The sequence below is a fragment of the Phyllostomus hastatus genome, unplaced genomic scaffold, assembly GCF_019186645.2.
Source record: "Phyllostomus hastatus isolate PE091 unplaced genomic scaffold, TTU_PhHast_1.1 phas_contig_948, whole genome shotgun sequence".
Lineage (NCBI taxonomy): Eukaryota > Metazoa > Chordata > Mammalia > Chiroptera > Phyllostomidae > Phyllostomus > Phyllostomus hastatus.
In genome coordinates, this window is record NW_025333993.1 from 912909 (window position 1) to 931324 (window position 18416).

The 18416-nt window shown below is 53.7% G+C and overlaps 1 protein-coding gene, 1 long non-coding RNA gene and 1 pseudogene across 7 annotated transcripts in view; 1 reads left to right on the top strand and 2 right to left on the bottom strand.

Moving 5' to 3' along the window:
* On the bottom strand, positions 1–14664 carry LOC123828106. Its single transcript, XR_006787421.1, has 3 exons — positions 14551–14664; positions 8051–8285; positions 1–125 (listed from the first exon to the last, which is right to left on the bottom strand). It is a non-coding gene; the product is annotated as an uncharacterized LOC123828106 (long non-coding RNA).
* On the bottom strand, positions 5628–5766 carry LOC123828131 (annotated as a pseudogene).
* The window catches only part of SLC19A1 (solute carrier family 19 member 1), a 17222-nt gene continuing 12475 nt past the window's right edge, over positions 13670–18416 (top strand). The window contains exons 1-2 of one of the 6 annotated variants that reach the window (XM_045852705.1): positions 13714–13732; positions 17383–17507. Coding sequence is in view for 2 of the 6 variants with exons in the window: in XM_045852708.1 (XP_045708664.1) it covers positions 14018–14064 (47 nt within the window). In the remaining 4 variants the exon portion in view is untranslated. Of the gene's footprint in view, positions 13733–13849; positions 14065–15783; positions 16233–17382; positions 17508–18416 lie in introns of those variants that run through there. The other 5 variants (XM_045852704.1, XM_045852706.1, XM_045852708.1 and 2 more) reach the window with 5 other exon arrangements.

The following is an 18416-nucleotide window of genomic DNA, read 5'->3' on the forward strand; positions in this document are numbered from 1 at the left end:
ATAAATCTTACCACTGCATCTCATCCTCCCATATGGGGGTCCCCAAAATGCTTTTCTTGCAACTTCGTCGAAGGTCCCTATTTCAACTGGCAGCAACCAGGCCCAGGGGAACCCTCAGGAGAAACCTGGGAGGTACAAGGGAAACTCATGAGGTTGAACAAGGGTCCCAAGGGGGGGACCCTAACCTGAAGCTCCCGAGGCTGAGCAGGTCATTGATCGTCCCAGCAAGCGAGCCCATGAGCTCAGGGTCATCCTCGGCCCTCTCTACCTGGCATGTAAGCAGGACCGTCAGCATGAGGCCCATCCTCCCACCTTGGCTTGTCCCCGGCCTCTGCTCCCTTCCCTGACCCAGAGCACAGCCCTGACTACAGCATCTGTATAGTGTCTGTTCCCCTCCCCCTCCCTCCTGGCAAATACCAGCCTCCATCAACACCCCTGCCCCAGCAGCAGCACGGCCCTGGGTGGACCCCAGGCCCTTCACACCAACCCCTTCCCCAAGTCTCCCAACAGGCCACGGTTACAAACCAATGGTTGAATAGCCCACCGAACGAGAGAAAAATGCCATTTAAACTTCTTTGGAATCACAATGAAGCTGTTGAAAACAATACTACTACTACTACCAAATAACAATAGGAAAGTGTTTAAAAGACATTCAGATAACCAGTGGAAAAAGGCCCCTGCAAAGTGGAGTTTCTATTTGCCCATTTCTGAAGACTGGCCTGCCTGGTTTTCATTTCCAGGGCAGAGAAATAAGAGTACTCCCCACCCTGCAGAGGTGTTGGCATCCCAGCCTTTGTTCCACATGCAGCGACATTCTGGCACATGAAGTGCCTGAGGGCAAGAGAGGGTTTCCATCCAGCCCCCAAATCACGGGCAGTGGATGCTGGTTACAAACAAGCTATTTAAACAGAAACATATACATAACATTACTCTTAATGACAAAAGACTAGAGGCCTTGCCTCTTATGTTGGGAATAGGGTAAGGATGTTGGCTCTGTGAGAGCCAATGTTATAAGGCAAGAAAAAGAAATAGAAGGCATAACAACAGGAAAGGAAGAGGTGAGTGTCTACTCAGAGATGGCATGACTGTCGGTGCAGGAAATACTAAAAATATCTATCAAAAATAGCTGAATTAATAAGTGAATTCAGCAAGGTTACAATATATAAAGTTCATATACAGAAATCAACAGTGTTTCTAATACTAGCAATAAGTAATTGGTAAATAAAAAGTTTAAAACACCATTTGTAGTAACATTAAAATGATAAAATCTCTAAAAATTGAATGAAAGTTGTGTATGTTATTTACACTGAAAACCACAAAATATTGCTGAGAGAAATTAAAGATCAGCTAAAGAAACAGGGAGATGTGCCATGTTCATAGAGCAAAAGCCTCATTTTTAGGGTGAAAATTCTCCCCAAATTGACCTATGTGTAGATTGAATGCAATCCAATCACAATCTCAACAGCCTTTTTATTTTGTAGAAACTGAGAAGCTGATTTAAAATTTATATGAAACCTTGGCCAGTGTGGATCAGCTGATTGACCATGAGCCAAAAGGTTGCTGATTCAATTCCCAGCCAGGGCACATGCCTGGGAATGTTGGCCCATGAACCAGAAGGTGGCTGGTTTGGTCCACAGTTGGGGACGTGCAGGAAGCCGCAGATCAATGTGTCTCTCTCACATTGATGTTTCTCCCCCACTCTTGCTCCCTCCCGTCCCCTCTCTTTAAAAAATAAATAAATAAATAAATAAATATTTTAAAAATTTTGTATAGAAATTGAGGGACATTCAATAGTCAAAACAATTTTGAGAGTGGAGCAGAGAGGGTGGGCTCACGCATACACAGACAATCAAAGGGAAAAAACCGAGTCCAGAAGTAGACTCACACATACACGAACAACTGATTTCAACAGACATGTGGATGTTATTCAACTGGGGAAACACAGTCTTGTTTTGTTTTTGTTTTTTTGAGAATTTATTTATTTTTAGAGAGGGGAAGGGAGGAAGAGAGATCGACAGAAACATTCATGTGCAATGCATACCCCCAACCGTAGGCCAGCCTGCAACCCAGGCATGTGCCCTGACCAGGAAATTAACCCATGACCTTTTGGTTTACAGGATAATGCCCAACCCACCGAGCCACATCAGCCAGGGCTGGAAGGACAGTCTTTATATCAATAGTGCAGAAACACCTAGAAATGCCCAGGTCACTCACAAGCACTATTTTGAAATGGTAATGGACCTAAGTTTAAAAGTAAAATCTGTAGGATGTCTAGACCTGTGTCGTCCTTTGTGATAGCTATTAACCACACAGGGTATTTCCATTTAGATTATTTTGGTTTGAAGCCAAAACTAAAATGGAAATTTCCAGCCTCATTCCCAGGGCTCACATGCAGCCGGAGGGCGCCAGGTTGGACAGCACAGATATGCAGCCGCGACCATCGCGGAAGAGTCCACTGAACGGTGCTGTTATGGATGAAAACATAGGAGGAGATTTCTCCAGCCTAGGGTGGGCAGATGTTTCTCAGGATACAGCAAGCGAGGAGAGGAAACGTGGATAGCCTGAACTTCATCAAAATTAAATCCTTCTGCTCTTCAAAGGATACCACTAAGCAAACAAGACAAGCCACAGCTAAGAGAAAATATTCATAGTCCATGCATCTGATCCAGGACTCGTATCCAGAATACATAAATAACATTTACAACTCGCTACTCAATATTTAAATTATGCAAAATGTTCAAACAGACTTATAACGAAGACATACACATGCCTGATAAGCACATGAAAATATGCTCAGTATCATAATCATTGGTCATTGAGGAAAGAGCATGTCACCCCCACTAGAAAGGCTAACACTACCTGGCTGGCGTAGCTCAGCGGATTGAGCGCGGGCTGGGAACTAAACTGTCCCAGGTTCGATTCCCAGCCAGGGTACATTCCTGGGTTGCAGGCCATAACCCCCAGCAACCGCACATTGATGTTTTTCTCTCTCTCTCTCTCTCTCTCTCTCTCTCTCTCTCTCTCTCTCTCTCTCTCTCTCTCTCCCTCTCTTCCCTCTCTAAAAATAAATAAATAAAATCTTTAAAAAAAAACTTAAAAAAAAAAAAGAAAGGCTAACACTGAAAAAGCTGACAGTACTAATTGTTGGTGAGGATGTGGAATGTGCAATGGGACAATTGCCTTGGAAAACATGTGGGCAGCTTCTTGTAAAGGGAAGCATGCATCTGCAATGAGACCTCACAGTCCACTCCAGGCATCTACTCAAGAAGTGAGAACTTACATTCACACAAAAACCTGTGCATAGGTGTATGTAGCATTCTTATTTGTAATCACTAAAACTGGCAACAGCCCAAATGTCCATCAAGGAATGAAGGGTAGATCACACAACAAAGACCACTCAGAACCACAAGGGAAAAACTGCCGGGTGCGTCCCAGAAACGCTGCTGAGTCCCCCTGCCTGCAGAACTGTCCAGGAGGCAGCTCCGTGCTGGGGTTCGGGGTGGGTGGGAAGGAGCTGGGCTCTCGGAGGATGCAAGTGGTCTGTGTGTGGATACATGTGGAGGTGCAATGTATGTTGTCAGAAGGCATCGAGCCACATACTCACATGGGTATGATTTATTGCATGTGAATTGCACCTCAATCAATCGGATGTTTTGTGAGCCTGCACCGCTGTAAGTGGGTGAAAGGCCTGGGACAGGCCGAGAGCATGGAGCTCCCCTCCCTGTGTCCCTCCCTCATCCCCTTGGGAGTCCAGCCCCAGTTTGTGGAAATGCTTGGAAGAGAGTAGTGAGCCACGAGGTCCTAAGAGAGCAAGAGGCCAGGGCCCAGGAGAGGCCATGGGGCGTGGGAAGAGGCTGCTGCCTGGGTCCCCCCACAGCCCAGAAAGGGTGAAGTGGTGAAGTGGCAAGGGTCCAGTCACATTTGACACAGTGTCCTGGAGCCTTGAGATGCGTGTGTGTGTGTGTGTGTGTGTGTGTGTGTGTGTGTGCAGGGAGAGTTAGGTGTGCTCTGGGCTGGGGCACACTAATGGCCACACAGGTTTCCACGTGACTTGTCTTCTCCCACGAAGACCCCACCCTCTGGCCCAGGGGCCACCCTAAAAGGCCAGAGCCCCTTGCATCCCTCCTGCACTATGGGATCTGTCTCTCTCCAACCCCAGGTTGATTCACTGAGACATTCCAGAAAGTGGTCCATGCAAAACACAGGCCCTCCAGTCCCCTACTCCCCGGAACCCTGGCTCCAGGGTTCCCTCACATTCTGTCAGTGTTCTCAGAGTTCCCTGCCTGCCTGCCTCGCCCAGGGCAGTGACTCCCCCTGGGTAGAATCATTTCCCTGGTTTGGGGCTCCCGCTGGGGGATGATGCCTCCCACTACCCTGAGACACTGTGTGCCCCACAGGGCGGGGCTGGCCTGGCTCTCTGGCCCCCTCTGCCAGTGACAGCCAGTGGTCCTCACGGGTTCTCCCTGCTAGTGCCTTGTGGAAGTGAGATGCGAAGGGTAGGTTCTTGTCGGAATGTTCTGGGCTCCTTTACCTTACTGGGTTTGAGAATAAATTTGAACTTTATTTGCCAAGTTTCGTAAAAACAAAAAGACCCTCCTGGGCTCTGGAGTAGAGCTCAGGGAAGAGGCAGATGGGACAGCACTGACCTCTTATAACTGAGGTCTGAGCTTTCATATAGCCCAGGGCTGAGCAGGAGGCTCCGAGGGTGAAGGGCGGTGGGTGGAGCAGCTTGGAGCCTTGGGGCAGCCTCAGGCGGTCCTCCTGGGCGCCTGTCTCCTGTGCTGGAGCCTGTCTTGTGTGCAGGCATGGGGCATTATCAGTACTTTTCTCAGGGTGGGGGGTGGGCTGTTGTTCCCCAGCTGTCACGGCCCCCACACGGCAGTCCTTCCTCTGTCCTGTGCCATTTGTGTTACTGTAATTCTTGGTCTAGTTGCCCAGAGCATTCCCTATGCCATGTTCTTTTCTTTTCTTTTTTTTTTTTTACTTTATTCATATTTATTTCATGCTGAAATTACTCCTGGGCCATGAGCTTTTGTTTCTGTAGTTTCTTCTGAGGTGTCTTCTTCTTCGGTGCAGCATCCTCACCTCGTTCGGGAGCAGTCTGCTCTTTCTCAGTAGGGTCATCTCAGTGTGGCTGGGAGAGCTCCTGTACAGGTAAATCCTCCCATGAGCTCTGCAAGTTCTGAGCCACGTCTTGGGAGCTTCGCTCACCCGGATGTGCCCAATGACCAGAGAATCTACATCTAAACCCTTAAGTTCAGCATTACTCTCTGCATTTTTAATGCCCAGAGCATTCCCTAGGCCATGTTCTTTTCTTTTCTTTTTTCTGTACAGCAAAAATTTGGCATTCTTTTTGGGCCACTGACCCTGTGCCCAGCACCACTGTTAGGCCTGGGCACACCTACCAACTCCACCATTGTATTGACGGAATGGGACACACTGCTTCTTTGAAGTGACATCTTTCAGATACTTGGTGGCTTTAGTGGGTGGCTTTTCAAATATGCATACCCTTGATGGCCTGGGAAGTTTCGTGAGTGTTCTTAAAGTGAACACGAAGATTGGAATCTTTCTTTCTTTCTTTCTTTTTCTTTCTTTCTTTCTTTCTTTCTTTCTTTCTTTCTTTCTTTCTTTCTAGGCTGGGAGGTAAATGAATAGAGCAATGCTTTCTATCCAATCATCTCTCCTAAGCCTGCCTGTGTTTCAATGTCCCAAAGTTTAATGAACAGAACAGGGAAGCTGTCCTGAACTGAACTCAACACTTTGGAGTGGAATCTCTTGATTTGCATGGTTTTGTGGGGTTTTCTGGGTCAAGTGAAGAGCGAACCATCTTCAGAGGTCACCTCAGGACAATGTAACAGTGTGCAGCAAGGGGGCCCCCAAACAGGGATTTGTAATGGGGTCCAGAACTCAGGGTGTCCAGGAAATATTAAAAAAATATAGGATGTCCTCACCCCCACAAATCTGAACTGGGGGATGGGACATATGGAGCAGGGCCATTGAGAGTTGTTCTGCATAGCAACAGTTTTGCAACTAACCTCAGGCATGGTCATTTAACATATCTATACATTTTAACTGGCTTCATGCATATGTTAAATAACTTTGAGTCAGGGAGATGGGAGTGACTTCCACCCAAGATGTAACTGGGAAGCAACTCCCCCAGTTACATCGCCTGCGTGAGAGCTTGGAGATGATTGGTTCCATGCCATGGGGCCATGCCTGCCCTGACTTACTATGGCAGCCCAGTAAAGCTGGAAAAAGATGGGAATGCTGGCAGATGTTGCCGATTGTGGGAAGAATCAGAAATAGGGCTGCAGAGGAAGATTGGTGCTGGGATTTATACCCAGGCACGACAGCCATGCTAGAGGGGACCACGTGGCCTTGGAGTAAGGGGAGAACCACAAGGCTTTGGGAGAAGGGGACCATGCAGCTCTGGAGAGAAGGGGGACCCATGCGGCTTTGGGGCTCCCTTTGCCATGCAGCTTAGGAAGTCAGAAAGCAAGATGTAGCAGCAATGCAGAGCTCTGTCTTAGCAGTTCGGAAGAATGTAGTAGAGATGCCGCACGAACAAAAGGAGTGAAAGGACTCTTGCTGGTGGGCCATGAGAAGGGGTCCTGTGTGTTTGGATTAAGAACTGGAGATCCCAGTGACAAAGCTGATGGTGCTGGGAACCACGGGAGGCCTGCCACCCGAGCACGGGTTACTGGGAATAACTGGGAGTTACCTGAGCCACGGACCTCTATTTCTTTTCCTGAGATCCAGCACCCCTGACTGGCTGGACTGGGCAGAGTGGGGAAGGAGGGACTGCGTGTGTTTGTGGGTGTTTTAAGGGACTTTAATGAAGACATTAAGCCATTACTCTTAAGTCTGTATACCTTATTTTGAATAAATAATTATTTTCCTTTTCACCAATCTCTGACACTGAGAGCTGTAATTCCCTGGCCATGGGCAAGGCGAACCTAGTACAGGAGGACCCTGGGAGAAAGGGGAGTTCATTTGGTAATAGTATCCTGTGTGTCCCCACATACCGGTCCATTCTGCAACAGCGGTGTCAGGAAGAGGAAGCTTTTATTTATTTTTTTAAAGGAATTATCTTTTGGTTTAAAAAGATCAAGTTTATTTGCTTTCCAATTTCTGCTTTTCTTGTCATGTCATTCTTTTTTATTTTCTTTTATTGACTTTGCTCCTTTTCTGTTCCAGTGTCTGAGTTAACAGCTATTTTTTTTTAATTTGAGTAATAAAACTAGGAAATAACACAAACATCGTTGTGCAATGAATTCTCCAAAACCAGGTCAGTTTTCACTTCCTTTTTGACTCAGGACTCATTTGGAAAAATAACTGAAAATTTTCAACAAGTAAAGCTTTGTTGTATTTTTTTGTTTCATTAATATTTTTTATAAAGTTCAGAAAATGTGGCCTAAGCAATTTTTTATTTTTTAGTTTTTTAATTACTATACCGTTGTTCAATTACAGTTGTCTGCATTTCCCCCCATCACTCCCCCACAATTTTTAATTTTTTTTTTTTGAAATAGAGCTTTGATTTACAGCTTGGTTTGGGGGCTTTTAATCTTTTTTTAATTTTTTTTAAAGATTTTATTTATTTATTTTTAGAGAGGGAAGGGAGGGAGATAGAGAGAGAGAGAGAGAAATATCAATGTGTGGTTTCTGGGAGTCATGGCCTGCAACCCAGGCATATGCCCTGACTGGGAATCGAACCTGCGACACTTTGGTTCGCAGCCCACGCTCAATCCACTGAGCTACGCCAGCCAGGGCGCACTTTTAAAATTTTTAATGAGACTTAAAAAAATGTGTATGCTCTGTATGTGTTCTGCATTTTATATGAAAAAATAAAATCACCAATAGAATTTGTTTTGTATGCCCTCGTTTTGCATTTCTTCTGTGATCTACAGCATGTGCCCCAGAACCCAGGTTCTGGGTGGCTGGGTGCGGCTGCACTCTCCTCTGGTCCCACAGACTTAACTCCCGCACCCCCATGCGTGCAGATGTGTTTCATCCGTGTAACATGCCCTCCCACACCCACTTCACTCTTTACCTTGAATGCAGCTTTCTCTGGTGTTAACACCGGCTCACGCCCATTCCCGGGCTGTGCTTTTCAGCCCCTCACTTGCACACTTTTCTTGTCACGTGGTCACCGGTGTGTCCCTCACAGGTTTTGTTTCTCTGCATAAAGGCTGTCCACCCTGAGCTCCCAACCTTCGTCCCAGGTCACCCCACGAGGCAGGCCATGCTGGGCACTAGGGGCTTCAGAAGGAGGAGCCTTGATGACCCTGGAGGATAGGACCACCGTGAGTTGGAGGAGGAGCTAGGCCCGAGGTGACAGGTCTGATCACTGTGTCAGCCCCACACAGCAGCACCTCCCGACTGTGGGCTAGAACCAGCGCCCGGCCTGTGGCCGCCGGCCTGAGCCCACCCTGGGGGGGCCCTCCCAGCCAGCTGACCTGCTACAGGCAGGAACACGCCGTCAGAGAAGCCTGGTGGGCTGCAGCGACGGGCTGACCCACACCCACCGCCTCAGGTTCGGAGAGGACTACTGTGGGCTCGTTTCCTCCTTAGCAGGTTTTTCTTCTCCCTTTAAATTCAAGGCTGATGGCATCCTGGCTGAGCAACTTCGCAAGAAGTCAGTTTGGGAAAACTGGGTGAAGGATACGTGGTATTTGTTACAACTCCATATGGATCTATAATTATTTCCAAATTTAAAAATTAATGAAAAGACCAATAAGGCTGATAGATTACATAATTAAAAAGTAATAGCTACCCAGATGTAAAAAAGTCCGGCTATGAAGTGGAGAGCAGTTCATTCTGCATTGTTGCTGTATCCAGGGAAACCGCACGGCTAACTTCTCGAAACTTTTACGGACTGGCTGGTCTCTACTCCTTCCCCATGTCACAGCCAGCTGTTGTCACTGCAGTGCTGTGTCACAGGCAGTCCAAACTCAGTAACTGTCAGAAGAAAGCATGCTTTCCCACCCACCAGCCAGTGGGTGGCTAGGGGATTGGCCTGTCCAGCTGGGGGCTCTGGGCTGCAGGGGGTCCTACTCCTCTCTCGAGGTTCTAGTCCTCCTTGGATCAGCAGCCACCAGGTCACCGTTAGAGTCTCTCACGGGAGTGGACAAGGCAAGTCCCACCCCAGGATATATTTCAGCCCGCCCCACCTGCTAACACTCATTGGCCAAAGCCGAGCAGGGAGTGACTGTGCCACCCTGAGGTCATGGTGGGGGGTGGGCTTCAGTCCAGGACTCAGTGGGGTGGGGGAGGGCTGCGGGACTGGGTGCTCAGTGGGCTGCACCTTCCAAGTGGCCCCTGCTGCCAATGGCTCTGGGTGCCCCACCTTAGCTTACATGTCTCCCCTTGTTTGCTCCTGCCCTGATCCCGGCTGAGGGCTCCTGGACCTTGGGGAGGAAGCTTTTGGGTGTCAATGGGCACTGAGGTCGGGGGCTTGGCCGTGGGGCAGCAAGAGCTGGGCATCCATCCCAACCCCAACTGGGTATGCACAGAGCAGCCTGAGCACAGTGAAACAGAAGGGTCCTGGGGGTGACACAGTCACCCAAGGGCTGAGGGCACAGGTCCTGCATATCCCCAGCCCAGCCCTCAGAGCCCGAAATGTGGCCTTCCCTGACCACAGCCAGTGGACGGAAGGGGGCGTGGCTCTCAAACGTGCATTTCATTCCCGTGGAAGAGAAAAGCGCCCTCCCGAGTTCCTGGTTCTGTCTGCCTTCGGCGCTTAGGGGAGCAGTGAGGCACAGGCTGCTGTGGACCTCCCTGGGGCACTTAGCCTCTGAAGGGCCAGGTCCAGAGGCCCCTCTTCCTGGGTGGTTGCCTGGACCCTTCAAGCATCCTCACCGAAGTCTTCCAGGCACAAGAGGGGCCAGGATGCACTTCATGGTGGAAGGTGAACCAAGACATGGTGCAGAAGCACTGTCGGGTCCCCTCCACCCTGAGGACCAGTGCCAAGGCGATAGCTGGTGGCCGGACAGTCTTCTTGGAGGGGGCTACTCCCAGGCCAGGCACTACGGGGTTGGTCCTTGGGTATCTTGGTGGGAACCTTTTCCAGAGGTGCTTTGGGGTGCCTGCAGCACCTGTGTGGTAGCATTTGGTCTCAGCCCTGCTTCTGCAGCTGACATACGTCAGCAGAATCCAAGGCTGTGGGAAAGGCACAGTCCATCCCACCCACTTTCCAGGCCAGAGGCCACTTGGCTGTGTGACAGCCAAGGTATGTTAGGTCAGTGCACGACCTTCTGCCCTTGCAGTGCTGAGCACAGGCCCGCGTGTCCTACCCCTCCCTTCCGTCTGCCTCTCCCTCTTTCTCCGTCTCCATCCTCCTTTTCCTATCCATCCCCAGCCTCTGAGTCCAGTCTCATTCGGCAGAAGAGGTCAGCTAGACTCCTGCCCTCAGCGGGCCCCCATTAGGCATCTTGCAGAAGAGGACAGTCAGCTCCTCACCTTCCTGAGACAATCACGTTCTTCCCTGATCTCTCCTAAGTGTGGCTCAAGGCCATCCCCCCAAACCCCATCTCTTGGTCCCTCCTTTGGGGGCTTGGAGAGTAGGCTGTCTCCCTGGCTGAGGCCAGCATGCCTGGCAGCATCTGAGGGGCCTGGGCAGCAGCTGGCTACCAGGAGGGCGAGTCTACCTCTGACTGCCCTGGAGCCTGGGAGAGCTGGGGGGTGGGTAACCTGCGTGAGACTCCTGTGTGGCTGGGGAGCAAGGACAGCTGTGTTCAAATCGGGCGCAGGTTATGTCTCCCCAGAAGGGGTAAGCCCCGCCACCTTCCACGTCTCCAGCTTTGAGAGGTGGACTGGGCTGGGGACAAGCAGGGTCTTGTTGGGGACAAGGCCTCAAATAACCATGGCCCACCCCCAGGACCCTTCTGTTTCACTGCTCGGGCTGCTCTGTGCACACACAGATGGGGCCGAGCTGGCCGTCCCCGCTCTTGCTGCCCCACGGCAAAGCCCCTGACCTTGGTGCCCACTGATACCCAAGGGCAAGGTCCCTTGAAGTCCTGCTGGGAGGAGGGCCCGAGAGAGCCCACACTGGAGGGCTGGCCCCTTGCTGTCTTGACCTGGACTGTAAGCTGTCAGTCTCTAGCTAGTATCAGGGAAGGAAGGGGTGTTGGGAGCACGGGGGACATTCTGGGAGGAGTGCCAGGAGATAGTGAGCTGGGGGCATCTCTTCAGGGTGGGAGGAAGAAGGGCTGGGTACTGCTCCACAGTACAACTCCAGAGCCCCTCTGGGCTCCTTTGGGAGGGGAGGGGGTCTCTGTGGGCCTGTAGACAGACCCTAGGCACCCTCTGAGCAGGGGTGACTGGAGCCCATGGGTGGGGAAGCTGGGTGGATCAGTAATGCTGGGCCATCCTGACCGTGGATCCCCCCAAGGACCAGCTCTTGCTCCCTCTGTGACCCTTGCAGCACCTACCCCGACCCTGAAGCCAGTCCTTACATGTCTGGGGAATAGATTATTAAGCACAGAGAAACACTTAAAGCTACAGTGACTAAAACACAGGGTCCATTCTCGAAAGTGACACCCCAAAACATTGGTGTCTGTACACCTCTCAGTTTGGTGACAATGCTTTCTACCAGCTGCATCCGTGGAGCCTCTGAAGCCAATGCCCTGGCTCCTGGGGCTGCTCCTGGCAGCGGGCATCACACCAAAAATTCTGGGAGCTCTTCGTCCCCCAGGAGCCACCCAGGGCCAGCCACTCTTCCTTTGGAGCTCTTCTAGGAGCAGCGGTGATCAAGGCCCCCAGGCACACAGCTCCTGTGGGAACCCTGGGCCTTGTGTGGCCAGACTTCTAGAAGCCCTGGCTGGCAGGGCAGCTCGTCAGCTGGGGGGTTGGGGAAAGGCTTGGTCCAACCAGCATTTTATCTGGCTCCACATGTGTCAGGGAGATACCACCAGGGGAGGGACTGGAGAGAGGAAATCGTGGGCCCTCAGGTTCTCACTGCTGGGGGGTGGGGAGAGGTGCGGAAAGACTGCTCTCTGGGCACCTGTGCATGCTTGTGCTTGCTGTGGGTGCCTCCCCTCCTGTCCCCAAGCCAGATGGTTGAGCCCATCACCCTGCGTCTACAGGCAGGGTCCTTCTCACTGTGCCCTCATGAGGGTCGGTGACTCATGCTGTCCCTTGTGCCAGTTGTCTTGCTTTCCACTCCTCTTTCTAGTAACAACTCTGTCCTGCTCTAGGAGGGGCTGCACTGCTGGTCTGCCTACCCCCCAGCTGGTCCCCATGTCCATAGGTGGGGTCCCTCATGGAGGAGACATACCCTTTTGCTTTATCCCTTCCGTTTGCTAAGTAAGGCCTGTGGGTGGTGGGACTCCCACACGCCCACGGAGAAGGCCTGTGTGGAAGAGCCAGCATGGATGGAGGGGAACCTGCCAGGGAATGTGCTCCCTCTTCATCTCTCCTTACCTCGCAAGAGCCACCCCAGGCCCCACTTAGAAGCCCTTTTGAAGGCCTCACATCAACCCAAGGCTGAGGCAGCAGGTGGCCACCCATTCAGGTATTCACAGGGGTGTCCAACCTTTTGGCATCTCTGCGCCACATTGGAAGAATTGTCTTGGGCCACATATTAAATACACTGGGACACATAATCACACACACACACACACGTTTTAAGTAAATTTACGACTTTCTGTTGGGCTGCATTCACAGCCATCCTGGGCTGCATGCGGCCTATGGACCTCAGGTTGGGCACCCCTGAATAGGGTCCATGATCAAGTTCTTGGGGGGCGTGGACAGGCACCCACACACTAGGAGACCCAACAGTCCTCACACACCCTTGGTGGGTCTGCTGAGCAGACGCTCCCACCATCCTCTGGCCAGAAGATGACCCAAACCCCAGTTCCTTGCTACGGCCAGGCCGTGGGCAGAAATGACTCTGACTCTGAGCGCCTGATGGCCAGACCCCTTTGTGCCTGCATTTTAGGTGGCATGCGGGCATAGTGGATGCTTCTGAGGTTCTGAGGCCAGGCTCCTGATTCTTCCCTTCCCGGCAGAGAAGAGGGGAGAGCAGTGGGGGCGTTTGAGGGCTCTCCATGACTCCTTAAGCCCGAGTGTCACAGCCTGGGTAACCCCAGCCTCCCCAGTCATGCCCCAACCTGTAGGCAGCCTGGAGAGTGCAGCTCATCGTCCAGTGACCCGGAGGCCGCTGCCAATCATGCGTTATGGGCCTCACTGCCCAGTGGAGCAGGCCCAGTACAGAGGGGTGAGCCAGCTCAGGGGTTGGGGCTGCTAGCTAGCCCTGGGTCAAGTTCAGGCATGCCACCCTCACCCCTCCCCTCCCTCAGCCCAGGCACTGGGCATATGTACAATGTGTGTATGGGCGGGGGGGGCTTGCTGTTTGTGACCCCAAGGTCAGGTGTCTGTGCCAGGTTGTAGTCCTGAAGCAGCCACCAAGCCAAATGTGGGTCAGTGTGAATTGCGCAGGCTGCATTGGGGGAGGGAGAACTCCGTCAAACCCCAACAGTCCTGCCTGGCACTGTGACCAGTGTCTGGCTGGAGCTTGCGGGTAAGCCAGGATTGGAACGTTTTAAAGAGCCTAAAAGAAAAAGCACACGAACTTCTTGCTCAGGAAGGCAGGCGGGGCTGAGACAGGGGTCAGGGGGCCGGCACTCTTCCAAGGGGCGGTCACAGCTAGGGTGAGGGCGGGGAGGGCCTCCCTTCAGATCAGTACGAGAAGGCTTCTAGAACATCTGCGAGCTGTGACCTGGGCGCCCTGTGGGTAGGCGCAAGGCGGGTCCTGGAGGGCTGGTGGGAGGTGGTGGTTTAGTGGAGGCTGCAGCCGGGCAAGGGGGCTTCTGAAGGGGACTGTTTTAGGGCGTGTACTGTGGGCACTCGGGCGCTCTGGGAGGGGTGGTCCAGTGGGGGCTGCAGCCGGGGTCCAAAGGACAAACGGGGCTGGGCCGTGTCTCCCATTTGGCGCCCAGGCGTGCTCCACGAGGGGACCGCGTGACCCGGGGAAGTGACGTGGGCGGGTCAGGGAACTGCGATCCGAGATGCGAAATGTATGCATGTGTGGTCCCAAGAGGTGACTCTCCGCTTACATGAACGCTCGTGAGTGAGACCTCCGACTGCCGGGCCGGAGATGGAGGGACGCGGGCGGGGGGACTGGTCGGGGGCACGGATTCTGGGCCTCAGAGGTGAATGCAGAGGGCGCCCGTTCTGGATCTTAGGGGCGAACGCAGAGGGATGCAGGCCGCGCACGCCGCGGTCCTGATGAGGCGCGGGCGGAGGGCTGCGGGTGCCTGCGGGCGTGGGGGGGCCCTGAAGTGAGTGCGGCGGTGGGGTGGGGTGCAGGCGGCGAATCTCAGAAATGAGTGCAGGAGGCGCGGACCGGAGCCTGCGTGCAGGGTACCGTGGGCGCACGGTGACACAGACCCATTTCTGTCAACGGGTGGCCGTGGGCAACCGCGCGCGGCCCCACCCCCCCCCCACTGCCCGCATGTGTGGACCCCCTGTTGTGCCGCTGGAAGCCTGCTGCCGCCGCGGCTTTTCTGCCACGTGGTCGCGGCGCGCAAGTCCGCGGCCGGGAGGGCTCACCTCCGGTCGTCTCCCCAGCGGTCCAACTAGTTGGTGCTGTGAACGCCGCCCCTACCCTCCTCTGGTCCCGCGGACCCCTGGTGCCTTCCCGGGGAAACCACCCGGGAACCCTAGCCGCTTTGACCGGAAGCGCCAAGAGGCGGGAGCCCCGCCCGCCGCGCGCGCGTAAATTTCGTGACCCGCCACCTTCCGGTCCCGACTGTTCATCAGCTCCTGAGCCTCCTGGTGCCTGCGCTGGGTACTGAGTGCGCTGGAAGTTGTTTCAGAGCCCTGGGACAGTGTGTCCGCAGCCCGTTCCCGAGTGGATCCGTCCTACCCCTGAACTAGAGGAGAACTGTTCCCGGGGGTCCTGGCTACCTCCCTGTCTGAAACGATTGTCCTGGGTCGGGGTGCAAACTGTGTGGTCATATCACAGGGTGCGCACTCTGCTGGTCTCAGGATACAGAGTAGAATCTGGGTGGGCCCAGCAATCCAGAAGGCATCCAGGGATATCCAACCTGCCACAATCATGAATGTGGCCCAACAAAAAATCGTAGATGTACTTAAAGCATTATGAGCTGTTTCTGTGATTACATGTCACAATGCATTCAACGTGTGGCCGAAGACAACTAACTCTTCTTCCAGTGTGGCCCAGAGATGCCAAAAGGTTGGACACCCCTGATGAGAGGAAGCTGTTTATGTGGCTGCCCAAAGTGCAGGACGGATAAAGCCCTTGCAGCTGCGTGCTGGGTGCCCTGCCCAGAAGTGACCCGGTGCCTCCTGCCCCTCAGGGAGACTGCGGGGCCCTCTGCAGACCAGACTGAATCTGCAGAACCAGGACCCTCTGGCGCAGCAGGATTGCATCCCTGTGCAGGTCTGGGGGCCCAGTACCCGGGTCCCGGGTCCCCAGATGGTGCATTACTCTGCTGCCTCTGTTGGACTGCATCCCTCCATCTTCGTCCTCTCGTTGGCCCTGCTTATCGCCTCGGTGGATTTAATACAAACCCAAATGTTACAGTTACCTGTGCAGGGCAAAGATGACCAATACCTCCAGGGTGTTTTAAACTTGTGGGCTGGGTATCTGTAGCATGGGTGGCCAGGGATTGCTAATTGTACAACTCTATCATGGGGTGTGGGGCAGGGATGCAAAGATTTTTTTTTTTTTTACTGGCAGGTGTTTTTAAAATATAAGAAACCTCCCTGGTAACCTGGGAGAGTAGTGGCTGGTTTAAAATATAACACAGGAGAGGGAGTGTTTGCTTGGGTCTCCTAGGTGCTGGGAGGACAGAGCCAGGGGAAGCCGCTGGTGCTCCACACTCCGCCAAGGGCAGGTGCAGAAGGGGTCTGAGGGGGAACTGTAGGAGCCTTCTGAAGCAGATGAACAGGTTTTTGGGGAGGCCACCCCATGATTCTCCAGCTGGCCCCGAAGAGGCCTGAAGTTGCACGGGGCTGGGCTGGGGTCAGCACCTGTGGGGTCCAGGCCTGGCCCTGGCCTGCTGCCCACTGATCCTGAGCTGGGGCTCCTCACTTGCCTTCTGTGCCCGTTTCTGTGCTGTGTCCCTCCCCCTCATCTCCCGGGAGCCCCAGATTGGGCCGGGCCAGCGTGGAGAAGAGAAGCCTGTGCCTTCCAGGCCAAGGACTTTGAGCCTTACCTGGGATGCTGGCTGCCTGCCACCGTCGGTGATCGTGCTCACATGAGCTGAGTAAGTGGACAGAATGAGACTTCAAGCAGGCAGACCCCACCCCGGGTGGCAGGGCCCAGCCTCGGTAGCGGAGGGCCCTGGCTTCTGAGTCAGCTCTCTCCTTTGAACCTCAGTGGCCTTTCCTCCAGGAGGTACTGAGTAATGGCCAAGCTGCCTGCTGTGCCCTGGACTGGGAATCTGCTTTGTAAACATGTTCTGGCCCCAGGGTGCTCCACATTTTTTCCGTTGTTAAAAATGGATTTCAGATAAGACCCTGGATTTTTGGCCTCTGCTCCTTCTCATGCCCCCCCCCACTCCCCGTCCTGCCCGGCTCTCTTTGAAGTTGCCCAGTCTTCTGGCCCTCGTCTTTTTTGTGAGTTTTTGAAAGTGTGTGCACAGCACAGTGTGGAGAATGCACAGGAGAGACGCACGTTCCATCGGGGACGCAAGCCCCAGTCCCAGGGCAGGCCTTTAGCTCAAAGAAATGTGACCACTAACTGCCCCACACGTGGAGTCCCCAGGGCATCCCTTTAGTTGGTCTTGCCTCAGCCTGAAGCGTTGGCACCTGTTATGCACCTCAGGAGCAAGGTGGGGGACTGTGCTAGTTATGAGGCCCAGTGGGTTGAGCCCCTCCCTGGGCAGTGACCCCAGATTGCAGGGGTGGAGCTGGAGGGGAAACCTGTGAGGTCGGGTGCTTGATGGGTCGGCCCTGAGACAGAGCCTGTGGGATGAGGAGGCAGCCTCGGGTGCCACCAGGAGAGGTGGCACCATGTGAACCCCGTCTCTCCTGCCCTGGACTCCAGGTATCTGTAGACACTCCCCCATTCTGTGACCTCCATCCATGTTGGGGGCTCGGTGGCCATCACCTGGAGTGGTGCCTTGCGTGTCCATCCTTCCGGGGAGTGCGGCTGGGCACTTGTGTTGTGACTGTGGAGAACTGGGTGGCTGAGGATGGGTTTGCCCTGAAGCCTGGATACTGGATGTCCAGGGGGTGAGCTTGTCCAGACCAGCCAGGAGTCCTGGTGCAGTGTCTCCTGGGCTTGCTCACTTGGTCGCCTGTGGGCATGCCCATGGCACAGGTTAAGGTGCAGAGTCCTGGGCTAGGCGCAGACTTTCAGACGGCCCCATGGGGTGGGACCCACAGCTCGTTTTATGATGTGCTCTTCTGTAGTTTAAGAAGCACCGCCTGGTGGTTTCAGAAGCTGTAGGCGTGCAGGATGTAGGAACGAAACCACGAGCGCTGGTGGGACTGGTGTCTGAGACCGCTGCCACTGCCCCAGGATTCGGGTACCCCAGGTAGGAGGGTTCCCATTGCTTCTGGAGATGACAGGATGGCCAAGTACAGGGCTTCTGGGGGCCCTGGGCTTAGTTAAAGTCTTGGCTGTTCACCCCATGCCTGTTGCTTGGGTAGGTGAGTTAGTCACTCTGGTTTCCAGGGGGCAGAGCACTCAGTTCACTGGGAAAGTGAACTGAGGGTTGTCCTGGAACTGGAACGGGGCCCCTGGTAATGTGTGTACCCCAAGGTGGGCAGCTCTGCCTGGGGTGCGCCCCCTGGTCTAGGGCTGCCCCCTCCATTGAAGGGGCCAAGGCCCCCACAGCTGTTTGTGTGCGAGCTCCAGGGGGGTTGGAAAAGCTGCCTCAGACCTGTATGGCCTGTGTGCTCCTTCCAGAAGTTGCAGGTGCCAAATCTGGGCTGCGGGGGGTGGGGTGGGGGATGAGGGGGTGGGGTCAGGTTCACTGTGCTCTCTCGGCTGGCTGATTGTTTCATTCGGCTCCTTGAAATGGTGGGGGAGGAGCCATCCCAGGACCCTGTAACTCTCAGGCCACTGTTACCCCATCACCGCCTCCCTTTGAAATTTTCTGGAATTCCCGAAGCTGCCCCTTACCCTCGCCCTGTCTTACCTTTTGGCCCCACAAACAAACCCACCAGCCTGGTTTCTTGAGACATTTCACTGTGGCCCCCTGACCTCCTTTTCCTGAGCCAGAGAAATAAATACGGGGGCTGAGAGGGTGGAGGAATCTCACGCATCCCACCACGGTCCCCTTTGTGGAGGCCCTAGGCCTGTGCGAAGTCATCAGAGGTCTGGCACGAGGTCTCTCTCTGCCCTTGGTGGCCCCTGGGGGATCTTGGCGCTCATCTGGTTTCCCTGAGCCTCATCCAGGAGGAGCGTGGGAACGTTTCCTTCTTGGATGGTCTCTGAGCAG